This window comes from Squalius cephalus (assembly GCF_949319135.1).
Source record: "Squalius cephalus genome assembly, chromosome: 20".
In the NCBI taxonomy this organism is placed as follows: Eukaryota; Metazoa; Chordata; class Actinopteri; order Cypriniformes; family Leuciscidae; genus Squalius; species Squalius cephalus.
The window spans coordinates 14,884,923-14,903,450 of record NC_137141.1 but is presented as its reverse complement, the minus strand read 5'-3'; the positions used below and the strand labels follow the sequence as shown (position 1 = coordinate 14,903,450).

At 36.6% G+C, this 18,528-nt stretch overlaps 3 protein-coding genes across 12 annotated transcripts in view; 1 reads left to right on the top strand and 2 right to left on the bottom strand.

Annotated features, from left to right (window-relative positions):
- Positions 1-2,225, top strand: part of LOC307148455 (uncharacterized protein) — a 41,056-nt gene extending 38,831 nt beyond the window's left edge. For all 9 annotated transcript variants that reach the window (XM_079854023.1, XM_079854021.1, XM_079854017.1 and 6 more), the window contains one exon: positions 154-2,225. In XM_079854023.1, coding sequence (XP_079710149.1) covers positions 154-239 — 86 coding nt within the window. In that variant the 3' untranslated portion in view covers positions 240-2,225. The remainder of the gene's footprint in view (positions 1-153) is intronic.
- A 6,032-nt stretch (positions 2,226-8,257) lies between these two features.
- Positions 8,258-9,406, bottom strand: fabp7a (fatty acid binding protein 7, brain, a). Its single transcript, XM_079854154.1, has 4 exons — positions 9,258-9,406; positions 8,939-9,111; positions 8,688-8,789; positions 8,258-8,552 (listed from the first exon to the last, which is right to left on the bottom strand). The coding sequence occupies exons 1-4, from the start codon at positions 9,328-9,330 to the stop codon at positions 8,502-8,504; spliced, it is 399 nt and encodes a 132-aa protein (XP_079710280.1). The 5' UTR covers positions 9,331-9,406; the 3' UTR covers positions 8,258-8,501.
- Positions 9,407-14,783: 5,377 nt separating this feature from the next.
- On the bottom strand, positions 14,784-18,086 carry gja1a (gap junction protein alpha 1a). 2 transcript variants are annotated; one of them, XM_079853753.1, is made up of 3 exons: positions 17,797-18,086; positions 17,302-17,385; positions 14,784-17,186 (listed from the first exon to the last, which is right to left on the bottom strand). In XM_079853753.1, exon 3 carries the CDS (start codon positions 17,139-17,141, stop codon positions 16,077-16,079), a length of 1,065 nt encoding a protein of 354 aa, XP_079709879.1. In that variant the 5' UTR covers positions 17,142-17,186; positions 17,302-17,385; positions 17,797-18,086; the 3' UTR covers positions 14,784-16,076. The 2 variants fall into 2 exon arrangements, with proteins under 2 accessions (XP_079709879.1, XP_079709878.1); XM_079853752.1 differs by lacking the exon at positions 17,302-17,385 and having other exon boundaries at positions 17,797-18,085.
- Positions 18,087-18,528: the final 442 nt, after the last annotated feature.

The following is an 18,528-nucleotide window of genomic DNA, read 5'->3' as shown; positions in this document are numbered from 1 at the left end:
GCAATATCGTTTTAATTTATAAACCATCTTGACAAAAGAAATATTTCAAAGTCAGAGACAAAAGTCTGTTCACTGTACTTTTTTTTTTCTTTGTATGCGCTCTTCCCAAAAAAATAATCCTAAAAACAGCCTCTAATTGCATTTCCTCTACAGAGGACATTCCCTACTTCCAGTGTTTCTTTGTGGATGAGGATGACACTCAGTATCCGTTCTTCCCCTTTTCACCGCCGCTGTGGTGAGTCCAGCCGAACCTCTGAGTCTGACGTTAAACAACATGTCAAGGCCAGTGGAGGACAGACCTCTGAAGACTGAGGAACCTGCTGATGGGATGCAGCATAGAGGTTCACAGTAGGTCCTACAGCATTACACCAACAACGACCTAGAAATGTGAAAGAGATTTGAGTTACTTCCTGGATTTCAAAGGAAAACTTCTTTCTCAAATTTTTAAAGTCAAGCCACCTTTATTTATGTAGCGCTTTTTACAATACTGATTGTTTCAAAGCAGCTTTACAGTGATAACATGAAAATAATGCAACAAAGTTTGTTTCTAGAAGAACAGAGGTTGCAAACATTGCATTAAGTATTATCTTAAGGATATTCATTTCTTAATTGATACCATTTGAGTATAGTTTGCCCAGACAGCACTGACAGGAAGTAATGAACCAACTTTCTTTCTTTCTGAACACTACAGTGGGGTTCAGGGTACTAAGATCATACAATCTTTTATATATAAGGTACATTACCTCATTTTGATGGGGTGCTAATTCAAAGCATTCCACTGTTTTCTGTCAGAAGGAAGGGAGGAATAGATCAAGATATAATAGATCAAGAAATATGTAAACAAATATTTCATGTATATTTTCTTAGTAACAACGTTTACTAAACCGTTTACAGACGTAACAACTGCACTGAGAAATAAGGGCTTTGGACAGTAAGCTCAGTTCCTCTGAATGTATAGATAATTTTATTTTTTTATTTTTTTATTTTTTTTCCATACATTATTTACTATAATTTGCCAATAAATCATATATGTTTATAGATCTATACTTCAGGCTCTATGAAACAAATGTTTTGCTCAGTGCTCTGTATGAAGGAACACACTGGATTTTGCATAATGAAACTAAACAGTGGTGCTAAATCCAGGAAAACACATTCAACATCAAGGAAACTGCACTGTTTTAATCCAAGCGAATGTATTTCTTTTTACATTGCAAACACTACCGCGTTTTTCTACTGAACATTAATAGTTTATGTAGGTGAAAATGTGAGTGTTACATGGATAGACCTACCTAATTAAATGGAATTCTGATTGTGTTGTAAAAATAGTCTGCATTGCACATTATACTCGTACAGAAGATTTTCAGTATGGGATAAAATGATGAAATGTATTGCATGTAAGCACAGTGTTTCTCAGCACTGGCTTTGGTGGATCCCTGGCACTGCACCTGATTCTCATCAGCTCATTAGTAGAGCTCTCCTTTACTTGATTTAATGATGTTAGTGAGTGTTTAATAGTGTGTACTAATGAGACTCCTAAAACGTGCTGCGCCAGTGGGCCACCCCGGAGCCGTTTCTTTTACAGCAAATGTCTTTTCTGCAGGAGTTCAGCATGTGGCTCCATAGAGGATAAACTCATGTCTGTACAAAGATCTTCAAAAGTATGTGATATTATTTTTTTTCTCTGCATATGCATACTATAACAGTACTCGATTGTTACGGAAATAGGTTACTTTAACCATGGTAGATTTTGGGCCTGTTGGCGTGTTTTCATACAAACTGTGCAGCAATGAATAACTTTTTCAAACTAGTTCTTTGCATAGTGTTGCTTTTAAATATAATTCACAATTTATATATGTTCCTCAAAGATAATAGTTTTGCATGATGTTTGCATGAATTTTATCTAATCCAGACCATATTTAGTTTGTTTTTGTAATTGGAATTATAGAATTTCTCATGTAATATTGTGGGGTTGGGGGTTGTCTTTTGCATGGTTTTGCGGTCATATATTCAAAATGACGAAAGTTGTGAAATGTATTAATATGTACATTCTCTGTAAAAGTTATAGCCATAAACTGAAATCAGATTTATAAATCTATCAAGAGAATCAACAATATGGCCACTGATCAAAAAAGAGCCCTGTATGCAACTGTAAATGCCAATGGAACTGCAATGCAAGGTCTGATTTAAGACTTAGAAGAAATAAATGTTTGCAATTATCAAACCAATTGTTTGAAATTTTTTTTGTACAAAGCTTTAGAATTATTTGTTATTTACAAAATTACTTATTTACAGACATTTTATGCTATTCACGTTTGTTTTTTATTAACAGCATTTTTGTCTTTTCTTTGACTATTTCAATATTACCCAGGCCATCATGGCAATATCCACCATCACCAGTAGGTGGCGTTACTGCAATAGGCTCTCATGTTTCCTTTCTGGTCCTTTTGTAATTTTCCTATAAAGGCAAGTAAAAATGTAAACCTAAAATCAATTGCTCATTAATAACATATTAATAAGTGTATTCACGTTAATCTATTTTTAACAATATTAAGTGATGCAAACTGCATTTAAATAGCCTAACTGAAATGTGATGTAGAGTGAAATAGCTACATTTTAAATAGCTTTTAAAAATAATTTAGATGATTCTAAAAGATTAAGGATTCAGAAACATGCACATTTTTGTAATCTATCCTACAAAAAGCTGCCAAAAGTTCAGTGTGTTAACTGCATTGGTATGCACACCCTGATTTGTGCTATTCAAGGTTTCTGCCAGACTGCTATTCAAGCATCTAAAAAAAAAACCTTAAACATCTCCATGCCAACAGAGACCATTAATAACTGAGCCTATCCTCAAATTCCCTTTGCATGGTAAGCTATATATTTTATTATATACACACAGTCATGTTAAAAAGAAAGTACACCCTTTTGAATTCTATGGTTTTACATATCGAGACAATAAAAAAAAAATCATCTGGTTTGAACAACAAAATAAAAGTATTACGCTGTGTTATTATTTATTTAACAAAAACTTTTTTTAGGTACACTTTGCTAGTACCGGGTTGGACCCCCTTTTGCCTTCAGAACTGTCTTAGTTCTTTGTGGCACAGATTCAACAAGGTTCTGGAAACATTCCTCAGAGATTTTGCTCCATATTGACATGATAGCATCACGCAGTTGCTGCAGATTTGTCGGCTGCACATCTATGATGAGAAAGTTCCAGCACATCCCGAAGCTGCTCTATTGAATTGAGATCTGATGACTGTGGAGGCCATTTGAGTTTAGTGAACACATTATCATGTTCAAGAAACCAGTTTGAGCTTTGTGATATGGTGCATTGTCCTGCTGGAAGAAGCTATCAGAAGATGGGTACACTGTGGGCATAAAGGGATGGACATGGTGAAACAACAATACTCAGGTAGGCTGTGATGTTCTTCTGCAGACCTCGGTTGTAACTAGTGGTTATTTGATTAACTGTTGCTTTTCTATCAGCTCGAACCAGTCTGGCCATTCTCCTCTGACCGCTGGCATCAACAAGACATTTTCACCCACAGAACTGCTGGATATTTTCTCTTTTTTGGACCATTCTCTGTAAACCCTAGAGATGATTGTGCGTGAAAATCCCAGTAGATCAGCAGTTTCTTTTTTTTTTTTTTTTTTTTTTTTTTTTTTTTATTATTAAAAGCGTAGATCAGCAGTTTCTGAAATACTCAGACCAGCCCGTCTGGCACCAACACCCACGCCATGTTCAAAGTCACTTAAATCACCTTTCTTCCCCATTCTGATGCTCAGATTGTCTTGACCATGTCTACAATACATGTCTACATTGAGTTGCTGCCATGTGATTGGCTGATTAGATAGTTGTGTTAAAGAGCAGTTGATGGTGAGTGTGTGTGTTTTTCAAAATGGATTGCAGCTAATACTAAGCATTACTATTTTTAGGAATACTTTTTTCCTCCAAGTTTATTTGACATTTGTTTATTTGTGACTACTATGGAATTTGAAATAGTTCTCACTGGTTCGACAAGGACAAGAAAATCAATATTGGAACATATGTAGCACAGATGGCTGTTGATTTTCAGTTTGCACATAGACATCCCTCCATTAATACAAATTTGAAACTGAAACCAAATGAACACACATTCGTTTGAATAACTCTCTCACACTTAACATTGCTATCCATTATGCAACAAGACTACTCTAAAATTAAAAGCAGTCCCAGAGTGAACCGTGGTCCAGTCCTGGAACGGTGCCTGATTACAATCTGTGCATTGTCGACCGAAATATTTTCTCTTCTGTGTTAACAGTTCCCATGGCAGACATGGAGGAGTGTCAGGGTTTCCCAGAGCCTCTTTGCCTCTTTTCTTTTCATTGGGGAACAACGGGGAGAGTTTCTTTCATGATGCTTGGCAAGAGCATAATCTGGCAGTGATGTCACTCCCAAACTTATAGGCTATTGGCCACAGAAGAACGGACTACTCTCGGCCCACAAAGAAGAGAGGCAAAATCAGCTTAAAGCTGAACCGTGGTTGGCCTACAGAAGAAAAAAAAGGGAGAAGATGAAGGCAAGCATTCATGCTTCCTGACAAATGACCACAGAGACTTGACATAGACTGAGGGGCTGAATAGACCCCCCATATCCTCTCGCTTTTTTTCTCTCTCGCTCAGCCAGTTTGTAGACAAAATTAGTCTACACGGTAGTCTTGGCATTTTGGAAACACCTGTGGTGATCTAAAAGAAATGAAAGCTTTACTTTATTATAGATTTTAGAATTCAGTTCCTAAATTAAGCAAGCAACTAATGTCTTTTCATCTACACTGCTACTCAATATAAATGCAGAGGAATCATTACAAATGAACATTAAATACTACAAATTCAAATGCAAAAGTTACTTCGTGAGAAAATGCCATGATATTGCGAGCTATGTATTGAAATGTCATTTTTCTTCACATTTCATGCGCTCCATACAAAAGTGTTGCATTGCCCTAAGATAATTTGCATTCGCTCACAAAAGCACCGAGACTCATTTTATTTCCATCACAATGGTTTTGCAAGCAACTGCAAAGTTTTTTTGGGGAATGCAATTGAAATGGTTGAAATACAGTTTTTCTCCCACCTCATGTTTTTCCATTACGAAGTTTTACAAGTGCATGCAAACCTGCTGAAAGAAAGCCTAAGCTAAGCTAAAACCAGCCTAAGCAGGTTGTCTGGTCTTAGGTGGTTCAAGCTGGATCCTAGCTGGTCTCCCAGCTAATGTTCAGCCTGACCAGCTAAAACCAGTCTCACCAACCCCTCTAAAACCAGCCTGCTAAACTAGCTATGACCAGGCTGGAGGACCAGCTAAGACCAGCCAACCAGCTTAGGTTTTTTTTTTGGTTTGTTTTTTTAGCATGCAGGGAAAGTTTTAGCCCAATAAACAATACATTAATACTGAGTAACATACGTTTTAGACACGATATTGCGAGTTATTTCTTGTTCTGATTCAATGATTCACTCATTTTTGAATGAATCATTTGAATCAATTATTTGATAACAATTGCATGGTTACTTCAAGAATAGTACTAGATTACTGGAGCTTTCCGAATACTACAGTATTCAGACATCATTTTTCATACTTTTTTTTCACATGCTATATAATACTATATGTAATTACGCATATACAGATGCAGCGAGTCACTACTGGTAAGTGAATACATAACGATTTACTGAATACCCACTACTAATGTTATTAAGTTACTACAGCAAAATATATAGACTTAACCTTTATAGTCAACATGAAATCAAGATGGACAATTCTTATTTTTTTATAGAATACGGCAGTATTTATTATGAATGATTTATCCGTGCACGCACACACACACATATATATTAAATTCATGTGCACTTATAATCTTTAATCAAAATACCTGTCACACACATGACATCACAATAGCAAACTACAAGGAACCAATCAACAAAATCAAGTCCCACCCTACATTATTTCTGGTTTGAGAAGCCGTTTTACTCGGATATTCATCACAACGGCTCAATCAAAGACTCCATAACTTCTGTGATACTGCCAACAATATTCAACTTCATGCCTACTTTGAATGCAGGAAGAAATTGCTTCCTATATCTTTTGATATTAACATAAAATACTCAGTACACGTCCAATCAAACTGATATTTTGGCACACATTCATCTGTAAATGGTAGAAGCAGCCAAACTGCACCAACATGAACAAGTTACATGAACCTCAAAAATTATGATCCAAATATACAGGGTAAAAGAGAAATGCAAGGGTTAATTTGTGTCGTTACTTTTTACAATTGCTCCCAATTCAAAACCAAACCCGGTTCTCATCACAGCAATATTTAAGTGAAGCTGCCTGTCTCAGTGTTTGTCCTGGCAAAAGTGCATTGTGATGTGTGGTTAAACATTTGTTTCATTAATCAGAGCGAGTTGCTCGTGAGTCTCATGCTATTAGGTCAGCCGCGAGTGCAGAGAACAATGGCTCATTACTTTCCACTCCAATTACGGCGCTTTTGTGACTGAAACAGTCCATTCACAATCTGCTTCACTGTTAGACTGAAGCTGTCGTGACAGCCATGGGTCATGCTAAACCGTCACTGTACAAATCTGGAACACACTGATTGAATCTTGCGAAATATCATTATGAACAATAGCACCCGTGACCGGACTATTGCATACAGGGTTATTAACTAAAACCGTAAAGAAAATGTTGCTTGAAATGAAATAAACATTAACTGCTGTTTGCTTTGTAATTATAGCCTATATCATATTTGAGTGTATACAAGTGGTTGTGACAAATTTTGGCCAGTGACGTCACACTATAGACTATGAAGCATCTGAACACGGTTGGGCAAATTGATCGAATGATGCTCCTACGTAAAGACAACACAGATTATAGGATTAACTTTGACCCAGTGACAACGTGTCCCCGCCTGGCAAGTTGTGGAGAGGTTACTACCGGTCATCTTCATAGGGCTGCACGATCATTCATAGTATTATATCAAACAGACACAGGGTTGTTCTTCTCCCAGACATTTTCAATACAGATGCAGATATCTCTGGCTTGCACTGAAGGGTCTTTTAAATAGACGTTTGCCTGTGTTCAAACTGCTCCAGAAGTAAAAACAAACAGTCATTCAGGACTTCACACAGCCTTTTTCTCATGCACAACTCTGCAATTCAATGAGTTCTCCATCTGAAGTGGGCGCTTGAAAACGCTAGAACAGTGAAATAGTTCAATAATCCTGGATAACAGATTAAGTTCAGTCTTCTTAGATATGACTCGAGTGTTGGCCATCCGCTCGGTGGATTACGGCGGCGCAGCGTCGACTCCTAATGCCAAAATCTAATTAGCATCATAATTGGACTGGATTATGTGTAATGAAACTAAATTACATGTAAACAAATCAGTACCATGTGGTTATAGAACAGTTTTGAAAGAGCAGCTACTGTGTAGAAATATTATCAGAGAAAGAAAAACCCTTAACATCTCATAGACTGATTCCTTCAATGCACAAATTACATTAAGTATTCATTAGCACTAGATAGAAGTGATCAAATTTGCAATAAAATCTCCAATTACGGATATTGCAAGCAAACTGGGGATTGTTTACTTTAGAGAAAATAATTTAAATATGCATGTCTTTAATTCTTTATGCCATTTTATTTAGTTTAGTTTTAATTTTAAAATAGTTCTTAAATAGTTTTAAATTATGTTTCTGAAAATCTTATGTTTCAGGAAATTGTGTATATACTCTGTGTGTGTGTGTGTGTGTGTGTGTGTGTGTGTGTGTGTGTGTGTGTGTGTGAGTGTGTGTGTACTGTGCATATATAAATTAAGTTTTCTCAACTTAAATTATCATGTTTTTCACGATAAAACCAATTGAAGTAATTTTTTTAAGTTGATCCAACTATTCACTTTTTACAGTGTACTAGTAATGTTTTGTTTGAGTGACAAATATCAGGACTATCAGGAATATGGAAACTTCAAGTTGCTGCCTTAAATTTTTAAGTACAATCAACTTGGATGTTTAAGTCATTTCAACTTGAATTGCATTAAACTGACTTTAAAAAATGAGTTAAATCTTGTATAACTTATTTAAAAAAAGTTAAAAATTGCTCAACTTATTTTGATGAGTTAAAGTAATGTAAACACATATGTTGTTATAACTTATTAATTATATATATTTTTACAGTGAATAAGAATGAAGCATTTGCATTAGACAGTAAGAAACAAAGAAACAATCAGTTTTTGATCAAGTGTGTATTTCATTCAATTTGACACAAATGCAGGCCTCAGTTATACAGTCCACCAACATTAATGACATTCTGCAACATTCAAAAACAGTTCAAAATGTGCATTTTATATAAAAGGTTTTACAAAACAAATGTCTTAAAAAGGGGAAAACTCTCAGTGGAGAATACAATGTAAAAATTCCCTTGTAATATTGTCAAGTTGCCAGGGTAACACTGAAACATCTATCAGTTTGACGTTATGCCTTTTCATATGTGCGGACAGCCTGCACGCCCTCAAAGGTCAAGGTCTGGAAACAGTAAAGACGAGGAGAGCATATTTAGGAACGTTAAATATCCATGACACTGATTAAGAAGAAAAAACTTTGGAATTACAATTCTAAACACACACACACACACACACACACATTAGTAATGCTGCTTACCATAATCATTTTGCCATCCTTGATTTCTCTGACAAACTTAGTCTCCTTGTTGTCCCACTTCTGAACGTGGACAAGATTGTCTCCTTCCAAGGTTACAGTGGACTGAAATGAGAAAAGTTGTGGATGATATAAACAAAAAGTATAGCTTATCATGTATGATCAAATTCGTCCAGAGTAAAAAGAGACCAAACCTGCTACAAATACATCAAATCGCTTTAAAACTGATTTTAGATATGGTGTGGAACACAAACCTTTACATGTCTGTCATCTGCTGTGGTTTCGTCAAACTCCTCTCCCAGTTTGAAAGAAATCTCAGTGTTTTTGAAGGTGCTCAGCGTCTTTACCACAACTTTGTCATCCTCGTGACTGATGACAATAGTGGGTTTGGTAACATTGCCTACTTGCCTAGTGGCAAAACCAACACCTGTGGAACAAAAGAACAAAATTATTCTAATTATGTAAACTGTACAGAAAATATTATTCATTGCACATAAAGACCAGGCTGCACTAAGGATGTTAAGATGTCTTTCTGAGAAATAAATAAATTAATAAAATCTTATTTTTACTTACCCAGTGATTTCATGTATTCATCAAAGTTCTGGCTGTCAACCAGTTTCCAAGTTGCACAAAATGCATCAACCATTATGACAGTTTAAAAGCAGTGATCAAACACACAGTGGTCCTTGTACAGTCACCGAGTTCACAGTCTCTTAAGTGTCTACGGACTGCAAAGCCCAAACTAATTAATACTGTCAGGGAGGCGGGGCTTTAGGGGAAGTTTGTGCTGATTGGATGGATTTTTATCTACTCAAGCTGTGATTTGTTCAAAAACATGGCGAGAAGTGACACTGTATTTTCAATAGACTAATCCAATAATGGGTCTGGGATTTTGCATTTGAGAAAAGATTAAAATGTTAATAATGACTTTTTTTTATCTAATTAATCTAGATTATCATCTTAATAGTGTCCGAAATGATAAGGAATAAAAAAATGCATACAATATGTATTGCACAGTAGAATATAACGATAAATAATTTTAATGCAATTTAGAAGTCTTAATGCTTTTATGTTTGAATTATACATGATTTCTGAGCTGGGCATCTCTGAGGCATTTTTTTGTGAGAAAAATACATTACGGGGGCTTTCATCAATGCAGAAAATGACTGATCAAACAGTAACTCTCAAGCATTTTTTAGCACATCACAGTGCACAATGATCTGTATGGCAAGCTGAATTGACATAAAACTATGGTTTGACGATCCATAAATATATTTTAGATAGTTACAATTATATTTCGACGAGTCATAATTATAATTAAACTAGTTAGAAGGAGATATCTGCAATTATAGTAAGAAATCTGATTTGAGATATCTCTAAATAGGTTTTGACAAGTCAAAGATATCTGTAATGACGTCGTCTATCTTCAGTTGAAACGTCACATACACAAAGGTAATTATAGATATCTCTAATTCAGTTTCAACTATCACAATTATATTTGAAGATATCTGAATTGTGCTTGCTCTGTTCACGTTCTGTGATTTGAGACTGAATTTACTCAGCTCCTCCCCCGCACCAGAGCCCCTCCCTGTCTGCACATCTTGTTGATAATGCTACAGTAAGTGCTAACTGCTAACACCAGTTGTCTGCTTTTGTTGTCACAGAGAGAAAAACTGCTGGATAAATTACTTCAGGGATTCTTATTAAATAATATCTGGATGCATTCATATGGTAAAATGTCTGCAGAATGCATGTATGGGCCTGTTTACACCTTCATGTGTTTTTACAGATCGGATAGCTATCTGATTTATCAAAACGATTCCATGGTCACATAAATGTGTTTTCGCAAATCAGATATAAATCTGATCTTCAGGCTATAACATGACATATAGCCTATAACATGCTCTCATACGTTTATTTTTTAGCATTGTTGGGAGGAGTAAAATTTACATATGTGGTTTCAACAACCAGATGCATTTACACTTGTCCATTTTTGTCTGGAATGCGGCCCAGACCTCCTCCTGAAGTGGTTTGAGCAATCGGATTTAAATCCGTCTCGAATGCGTTTCGGAGGGCATTTACACCTGGTCTTTTCACGATCGGATAGCTATGTGATCACAGAAAACGCATGAAGTGGCCAGGTGTAAACAGCCCCAATGAAGCACTGTGAATTGAATTGAATCATGTTGCAAAACGGACCAACTGGAGTGTAATGTTCAATAAAGACAGAGAACAGCAAAATGCTTATAGGGAGGCCAAACAGTTGGAGTGGAAAAAGGAAATTACGTCCTGTACAAAAAGATGCATAATCCCAAAATGGTGTTACTGGAAGGAGCAAAAATATTTACAGTGCAGGAGAAAACAAAAAGAAATAAAAATTCTACAAAAAGAAAATAAAACAGCAACACAGCTAATGTGGCTAAACCAAATGGCCCAAGTTTGCAACACTGCCCAGAACTGAATGCATTCAGCCAGCAAGCCTATTTAGGCTGAAGCCTCCATAGGGTATACCAACCGGAACAAACTAAAAAGTTTGTAACAATCAAATTAAATCATTTAAACACCCAACACAACAAGACTTAAACTTCCAAATAGCTAATACAACAACATTAACAGAAAAAGACTAAACTGTTCCTAAATTCTCCTCCTCTGACGTCACACCAAAATGGGATTTAAAAAGCAGTGTGATATGAGTTTGGTTGGTGTGAATCGGGAAGTGTGACATTTGTGGAAAAATAAACGTAGTTGTCACATGAATTATGACATGAACACCTTCCTAGCGTGTTCACAGATGTTAATTTGTCGGCAATGCACAGTAGCCTACAAGTGATATGGGTGTATGTTTGTAAATCCAAGTTTATACAGTCAACAGGTTAAGCTGCGACACTTGTCCGATTTTACTTATTATACATTTTGAAAAGACGAGAGTGAAGAACAATGAAATTATACACCAAAAATTTGAAATATAGCAAATAAACACGTGATGGACAAGAATAATGCTTCAGAATCAAGAATGTATATTATGACTAGTCAATCTGACTGACATTATAGATATCTTCAATGCATATTATGACTAGTCATAATCATATTGTAGATAAATTATGACTATTAAGGGCATTAATGCTAAAACGGCTTGCCATAGTAGACGCGTAAGAATGCACTTCGCACAATAAATTGCACAGCACTGTAAATCTGAAGTAAACTGCATGAAAAATTAATTACATGGAACGTTTTTTTTATTACATATTATGTAACCACGTTCACTGTGTTGGTACAGCATTGGGCGAGTCGTCATGAGGAAAGATGTCTCCCCCCAGGGGTCGCATTAAGCCTCAGACAGCAGCAGCTTTAAAATATCAGGGCGTGATTGTGTTGCTCTTTGTACAATTAAAATATTTTTTTTTTTTTTTTTTTTGATTTATTATTATTTCCTCTTGTGTTTAAAATGCTCCCCAGCAATCTCTATAAAATGAGTCTATAGATAACGTTCTACTGTGATTGGATCATCCTGATCAGCGTAGAGAAAAGTAACAGAGACTATCACGTGACAGCGCTGATAGTGTAGCAGCCATAGACTGTAAAAAAATACGATACAGATTATGCGTGCGTACATGTGTGTGCGCGTGTGTGTCTGTGCATGTGGATTTGTATGTGTGTGTATGGGTGTGTGTCTGTGGTAGCAGCCTATTTCTGCAGTCCTTTGTGCAGAATGATTTGCACTTCTTAAAGTCAGCCGCTAGATGGCAGTCGTGTTACATTGGACACATGCGATTGCAGTTTACCTCAGTCCTTCCAGTGAGGCAAGTCAATTAGGACATTTTCCGCTGATATTGTACTTTTAGAGTTAGTTACAAATGCTTTATTTAGGGATTATTCAGACATAACGAGACTCTTTCAGAATTTTCACGGTGTGAGTCACACCAGTTTCATTAACCTACACTTTATAATGCTCCTGATGTATAAATTCAAACATGGTTAAAGGACTAGTTCACACAAATATTAAAACATCTTTATGTCGTTCCTAACTCGTATCTTGTCTTTTTTCCCCCCAGTGGAACTCAAAAGATATTCTGAAGAATCTTCACACACGTTATTTGACATATGACAACATACATCGCATGACAAATCAGGCTAGCAAAGGACAAAATATCATGAAAGCACCATCCAGCTAACAAATGCTCTAAGAACGTGCTAACATTCCCATTAGGTTAGAAAACAATTATATCTGAATGTTCTCTAAAGATTCAAAACGTCATTTTTTAAAAATGTTTTAAAAACGTTTTCTTGGTTATACGAAAGTTTAAGGAAACATTCCATTTTGCAAACATTATGAAAACGTTCTGAAACAAGAAGTAACATTTAAAGAACATTATTAAAGACCAGAGAACTTTGAACGAACATTCTATTAAAGTTAGGCTACTGGACGAACGTTTTTGAGAGAACCTTGCCAGAACGTTTTCTGTTACCTAGGTTAAAGGTGACCTATAGGCTAATGAAACTCTTCTGATCCCAACTTAAATTTAATTTTAGTTACTTTCTTCCTTCATAAAACTTTTAATAATAACTATATTTCAGTTTTCTTCCATTCGAGTCATCTACAGAATTTGCATCATGGATTCTCTCAATTCTGGACAACAGGGAGAAAAACTACAACTGAGGTGAGTTATTTGTCATGTCATGAGCCCAAAACAATTTTGTGTCATGAGTTTTTGTTACATAAAAGTGAGAAAAATATGCCAACTGTGAAGCTTATTGTGTTTTCTCCTAGTCATGCCCTTTGCCTTTGTTTCCCAATAATCCCAAGTCTCTTCACAGTTCATTCCACAGTACAGAAGACAAATTCACCCTCAAAAGTATCTCAAAAATCTTGGAGCGGCTTGAAATCCTGGAGGAAATCACATGATAACACTTAATGTTGAGCTGACTTTAGTCTGTTGAATAAACCTCAGTGTCACCACAAACCATAAGGCCTATAACCACTCCCTTGTTTGTCCAAATGTATCGCCAAAGAGGAGGCCTGGCTGTAACCATGGAGCTTATGAGTTTAGTGCGAATATTTAGTGTAATTAAAAAGATTGATGTTCATGGCATGTAAAGTTCACCCTAATAGACCAAGACAAGCTGTTTCTACAAAGACTTTAAGCACTACATCAAAAGCGCTCTGAGAACAAAATGTTTATTTTTAGACAGTTTGTGGTCCTGTTATTTATGCAAGTATGGTATCAAACATGTGCTATTCCATAAAGTCACACACAATTAAACACCGCAAATTTATATACGCTACGTTATAACGCAATCGGTGTGGCAGAACGTTCTGAACTAACAGAACTAGATCCTGCTGTTTTCAATTAAACTGGCAGGCTGAAAGGTATGTCCGGCCGCCTCAGATCCTACAGTCGGCCAAGCAAGAGTAAAAGATGAGCTTGGCTGCACTTACGTTTTATGTGTGTACTTTCTAGGTTTCTATTTTGAACCTAAAAATGGAATTTAAAACAAAAATACGTTTTAAAGTTCGTTAGCACAACCTCAGTGGAAAAATTGGAAGATTTAGGCCTTATGAAGTTTGAAAACATGAGATTTTTTTTTGGTTTGAATGTAATATATTCTTGTGTAGTTGCATTACTGTTGCTAGGGAGTTTTTGCTATGGTGCTTTGGCTGGTAACTAGGGTGTTTCTGTGTGGTGTTTCTATTCTCTTTGCAGTTGCTAGGGTGGATGGTTGACAGACAGATAGATAGATAGATGGATGGATAGATAGATAGATAGATAGATAGATAGATAGATAGATAGATAGATAGATAGATAGATAGATAGATAGATAGATAGATAATTAGACAGACAGACATAACATAAACAGAATTACTGATGACTAACAGTGATGTATTTCTCAGTTTATATTGGGAAATAAACAATGTTGAACAACTACGGTAAGTTTTAAAACTTTTCAAACACTTTACTTTTGAGACATCATAGTGTAATCATGTTGGTCGCTGGTGGTTCATCCAGGCTATAAAGCTTGAGAAGCAGAGTTTCGGCTGAAAACTAGGTGTTTTACTGAGTTATTAAACCTTCTTCAAAGTCTCATTTCATGACTGAAGGACATTCAGGTTTACAAGGGCCAGATTTCATAAGGTCATATTTGATCACCCAAATAAGCAATGTAAGAAATGCCAACAATTTTACCTTGTAAGTTTTTTTAATGCCTTTGAAAATGTGCAATATTTTTTTTACATTTGATAGTAAATAGCAAATATTTCCTAATTCCTTTTATGCTACATCACCTTATGCTACATATCCCAGATTTAACTAAAACCTTTTTTAGAGTAAAGTGCAAATACACAGTTCACAGGTTTTTTTTTTTTTGCCTTTCTCTTTAGCCACATGTGGTTGGCAGACTTGAGTGAAAGCATGTGTTTTCATTTAGCCCTTCAAATAAATAGGAAACTCTGAGAACAGAAGAAAAAGTGAATCTAATTAACTCGTTTTAATTTCAGACTCTTTTAAGGCTTTCATTTGTCAATCAGAGGGAGTCAGTTTGCACTGGGGAATTACGTGAATATGTTAACCGACATATATGTCAACACTTTACAGAAAACACTGATAAGCAGTCAGGTGGCTTGCTGTTGATATTTACTGGCCCACAGCAGAAGACTATGTACAGTTACTGTAAAGATTCCAGAAAACAGTGCTCCATCCATTTATACGCGCTGGCTAACTTCCCGTAATGGAAAAACGCTGTCGGAAAAAAGAATAATGGAAAAAAGTTAAGATCCTGCTGGAGTAGAATGAATGGTCTTAATTTATTCCAGTAGGGTTAAACTTGATAGATTTTCTTGTGCTCCAAAACAGACTTGATTTCATTTTCTGATAAATATAAAAGTGTTTGCTGTATCTACTCGCATACGAGTACTTTTGTCTTTAGTTCTAGTCAAGAATAACCCTGGGTGATATACGATATGCTGAACCCCAACTAGAGCCATTTTATAATTTCTAATTATATATATATATAATCTATTTGAAGCTTCAAAAAATCCATTTGTCTATTGAGGTAAAGGCAAAATGGTGTTTAAAATGAGGGAAAAATTTAAAAGAAATGCTGACCAGTTACAGAACTTACAATTTCCATTACATATTTTACGCTGAATGAGTGTATGGACACATATGCATCATCTAGCCATATACTTACTGTATTACAAGTTTATTTTAGAGTAAACCTGTGAAATTACTGTATCTGATTTTCACAATCCCGGCTCATAAATACAGTTCACTTAAAAAAAAAAACTGTTTGGCATGAGTTACAATAGCAAAAAAAACGAATAAAATAAATATATATGCTGAACCATCATTCTTTGGATGTCAGTTACAGTGTCCTTTTCACAGTTTAAGGCTTCTGCTAGATGTCAAGATCATCCGGCCTGGCCCGACTGCTCGCTCGACTGCTGGGTCGAGGTTCGAGCTGTTTGAGCAGCAGAAGATCCTTCCCCAGAGTTACTTTCTCAGGATATGGAAAGCGCTGAGTGTGACCCAGCTGATTCTGTTCTGTACTGTAGTTAGTCCAGTTCTGCTCATTAGCCTGCTTGTCGTAATTGTCAGAGGAGTTGGACTTGTCGCCCGTATCTAGGTTGTAACCCAGATTAGGGACGGGGGCCGAGCAGTCGTTGTAATAGCCGTAACTGGACAGGTTCCTTGGGCAGGGCTTGATATTACAAGCGCTCTCAAAGTTTTTCGCAGACTCTCTGATTTGGTCCTTCATCCTCTTGAGAATCACGTAAAAAAACTCAAAGACGTTGAGGGCCAGAGAGACCAGCGAAACGACCAGCATGAAGACAATAAAAACCGTCTTCTCAGTGGGACGAGAGAGAAAGCAGTCCACTTTATGCGGACAAGGGAACCTTTGACACGTATAGACGGCTGACAGCTTGAATCCGTAAAGGTGCCACTGTATCAACAGGAAAACGACTTCAAATACAGACTTCAACACGATGCTCATTATATACGTGTAATATATCCCTCCTCTCATTTTGATCTTCCCGTGATCTTCCAGGCCGTACTTGAACTTCCTCGTTTCGATTTTCCGCAGGAGCACATCCACATCTCCTCCTTTGCTCTGGATGTCTCTTAGTTTCTCCTCCTTTTTATTTAATTTCTCCTCCTTGTGCATGAGGAACACGATGTGGCTGAGGTACAGGAGAGTCGGCATGGACACAAATATGATCTGCAGCACCCAGAAGCGCACGTGGGAAATGGGGAACGACTTGTCGTAGCACACGTTCTCGCAGCCGGGCTGCAGCGTGTTGCACTTGAACGCCGACTGCTCGTCTCCCCAGGCGGACTCCACCGCCGTCCCCAACACCAGGATCCGGAAAATGAAGAGGACGGAGAGCCAGATTTTGCCTCCTGCCGTGGAGTACGCCTGGACCTTGTCAAGAAGTTTCCCCAGTGCACTCCAGTCACCCATGATGAAAGATGTTCTGGATTGAGCAGCAGATGACCAACCTTCAAGCTGAAAAGGAGAGTAAATTCAATGAGTGTTATAAACACAGATGAACCCTGGTGTTATGCACATCCGAGTGGTCTCCTCGCTCCCCATATCACTGCCAAATACAATAACACAAGACCTTGGCTCATCTTCAGAAATGTTCATGGGTCAATCTCCACTCTGAATGAATGTTTTGGGGTTTTCTGTCTTTTCAGCAGCTAACCTAAAAACAAAAGTTGCTTTTTTAACTATATAAAAATCAAAACAAAGGAAATAGGCTAAAACACATATACTAAAGGACAACATATTTAAAAAAAAAAAAAAAAAAAAAGTATATTCACATAATCACAAAAATAGTATTTTCTGGAATGCAAACTACTCAGGATTATCACATTTCAGCAGAGATTTAAATTACTTAAAAACAAAACTACATTTCTAAAAACAAGGATCCAGGCTATAACCAAACGAACTAAATGACGCCATTAAAAAATTAAATAGGCTTCAAAACAACAACAAAAACATACACATATAGACCTAATCCGTTATGCTATACTATACAAAAAATACCGAGTTGTATCATGCAGTTATAAGTAAACAAATCTCCAATCCATGTTGTCCGAAGCGTATTTCTTACCTGGAAAGTCGTTAAAAACCCAACACTTCTTGACAGTTGTGATGACTATCTGTAACACATTTCAATTATACATTTCCCAATTATTAATAAGTAGTTTCGATATCAAATTAAGTTCTCCTACGGCGAATGTTCCCTCATGTCGTCCGTCGGAGGGACTGAGTCAGAAAGGAGAAAAGTTAAACGTCAGCTGACTCAAACTTCTGGACTTCCAGAACTTCTCCATCTCCGTTATATTTTTGGGAGAAAATGGCCTGGAACAAGAGAGTGCCGTGAAGGTGGGAATTACCGCCATCTGGTGTAGAATAAGTAACACGCCACATAAGTAAACGGGCTTCAATATGTAATGTTCGCTGTTCATCTGTTGTTACCATGACAACGACAGGAATGAAAGCGAGGTTGTGAGGGATAGACTTGGCATCCGCTGTAAAAGCTATATAAAGCTCCTAGATCACTTTTAGTTTACACAGCTCGTCTTGTCTAGTTTTTTTGCCGAATGAAATTTCTTGGAAATATATTTTTGCAGTGTTTCGTCAGCAGAACAATCCAAAAACACATTAAATAACAGTACAACCCACTGAAGAGATGTATGTTTAGTTCATCCCTCACAGCCTTTTCAACGGCTTTGGTCAGGTCAGTTCTTCAGTCACTTCATATTTTACAGTTGTTGTTTTTTTTGTAAATTAAGTTAATTAGGTAAATTAATGAAAGCATTCAATTTAACAAGCTCAACTT

Coding starts and splice junctions, on each gene's coding strand:
- fabp7a (XM_079854154.1), bottom strand. CDS start 9,330: ATGGTTGATGCATTTTGTGCAACTTGGAAACTGGTTGACAGCCAGAAC. Junction 9,112..9,257: donor TGAATACATGAAATCACTGG/GTAAGTAAAAAT, acceptor TTTGTTCCACAG/GTGTTGGTTTTGCCACTAGG. Junction 8,790..8,938: donor CAGATGACAGACATGTAAAG/GTTTGTGTTCCA, acceptor TTCTCATTTCAG/TCCACTGTAACCTTGGAAGG.
- gja1a (XM_079853753.1), bottom strand. CDS start 17,141: ATGGGTGACTGGAGTGCACTGGGGAAACTTCTTGACAAGGTCCAGGCG.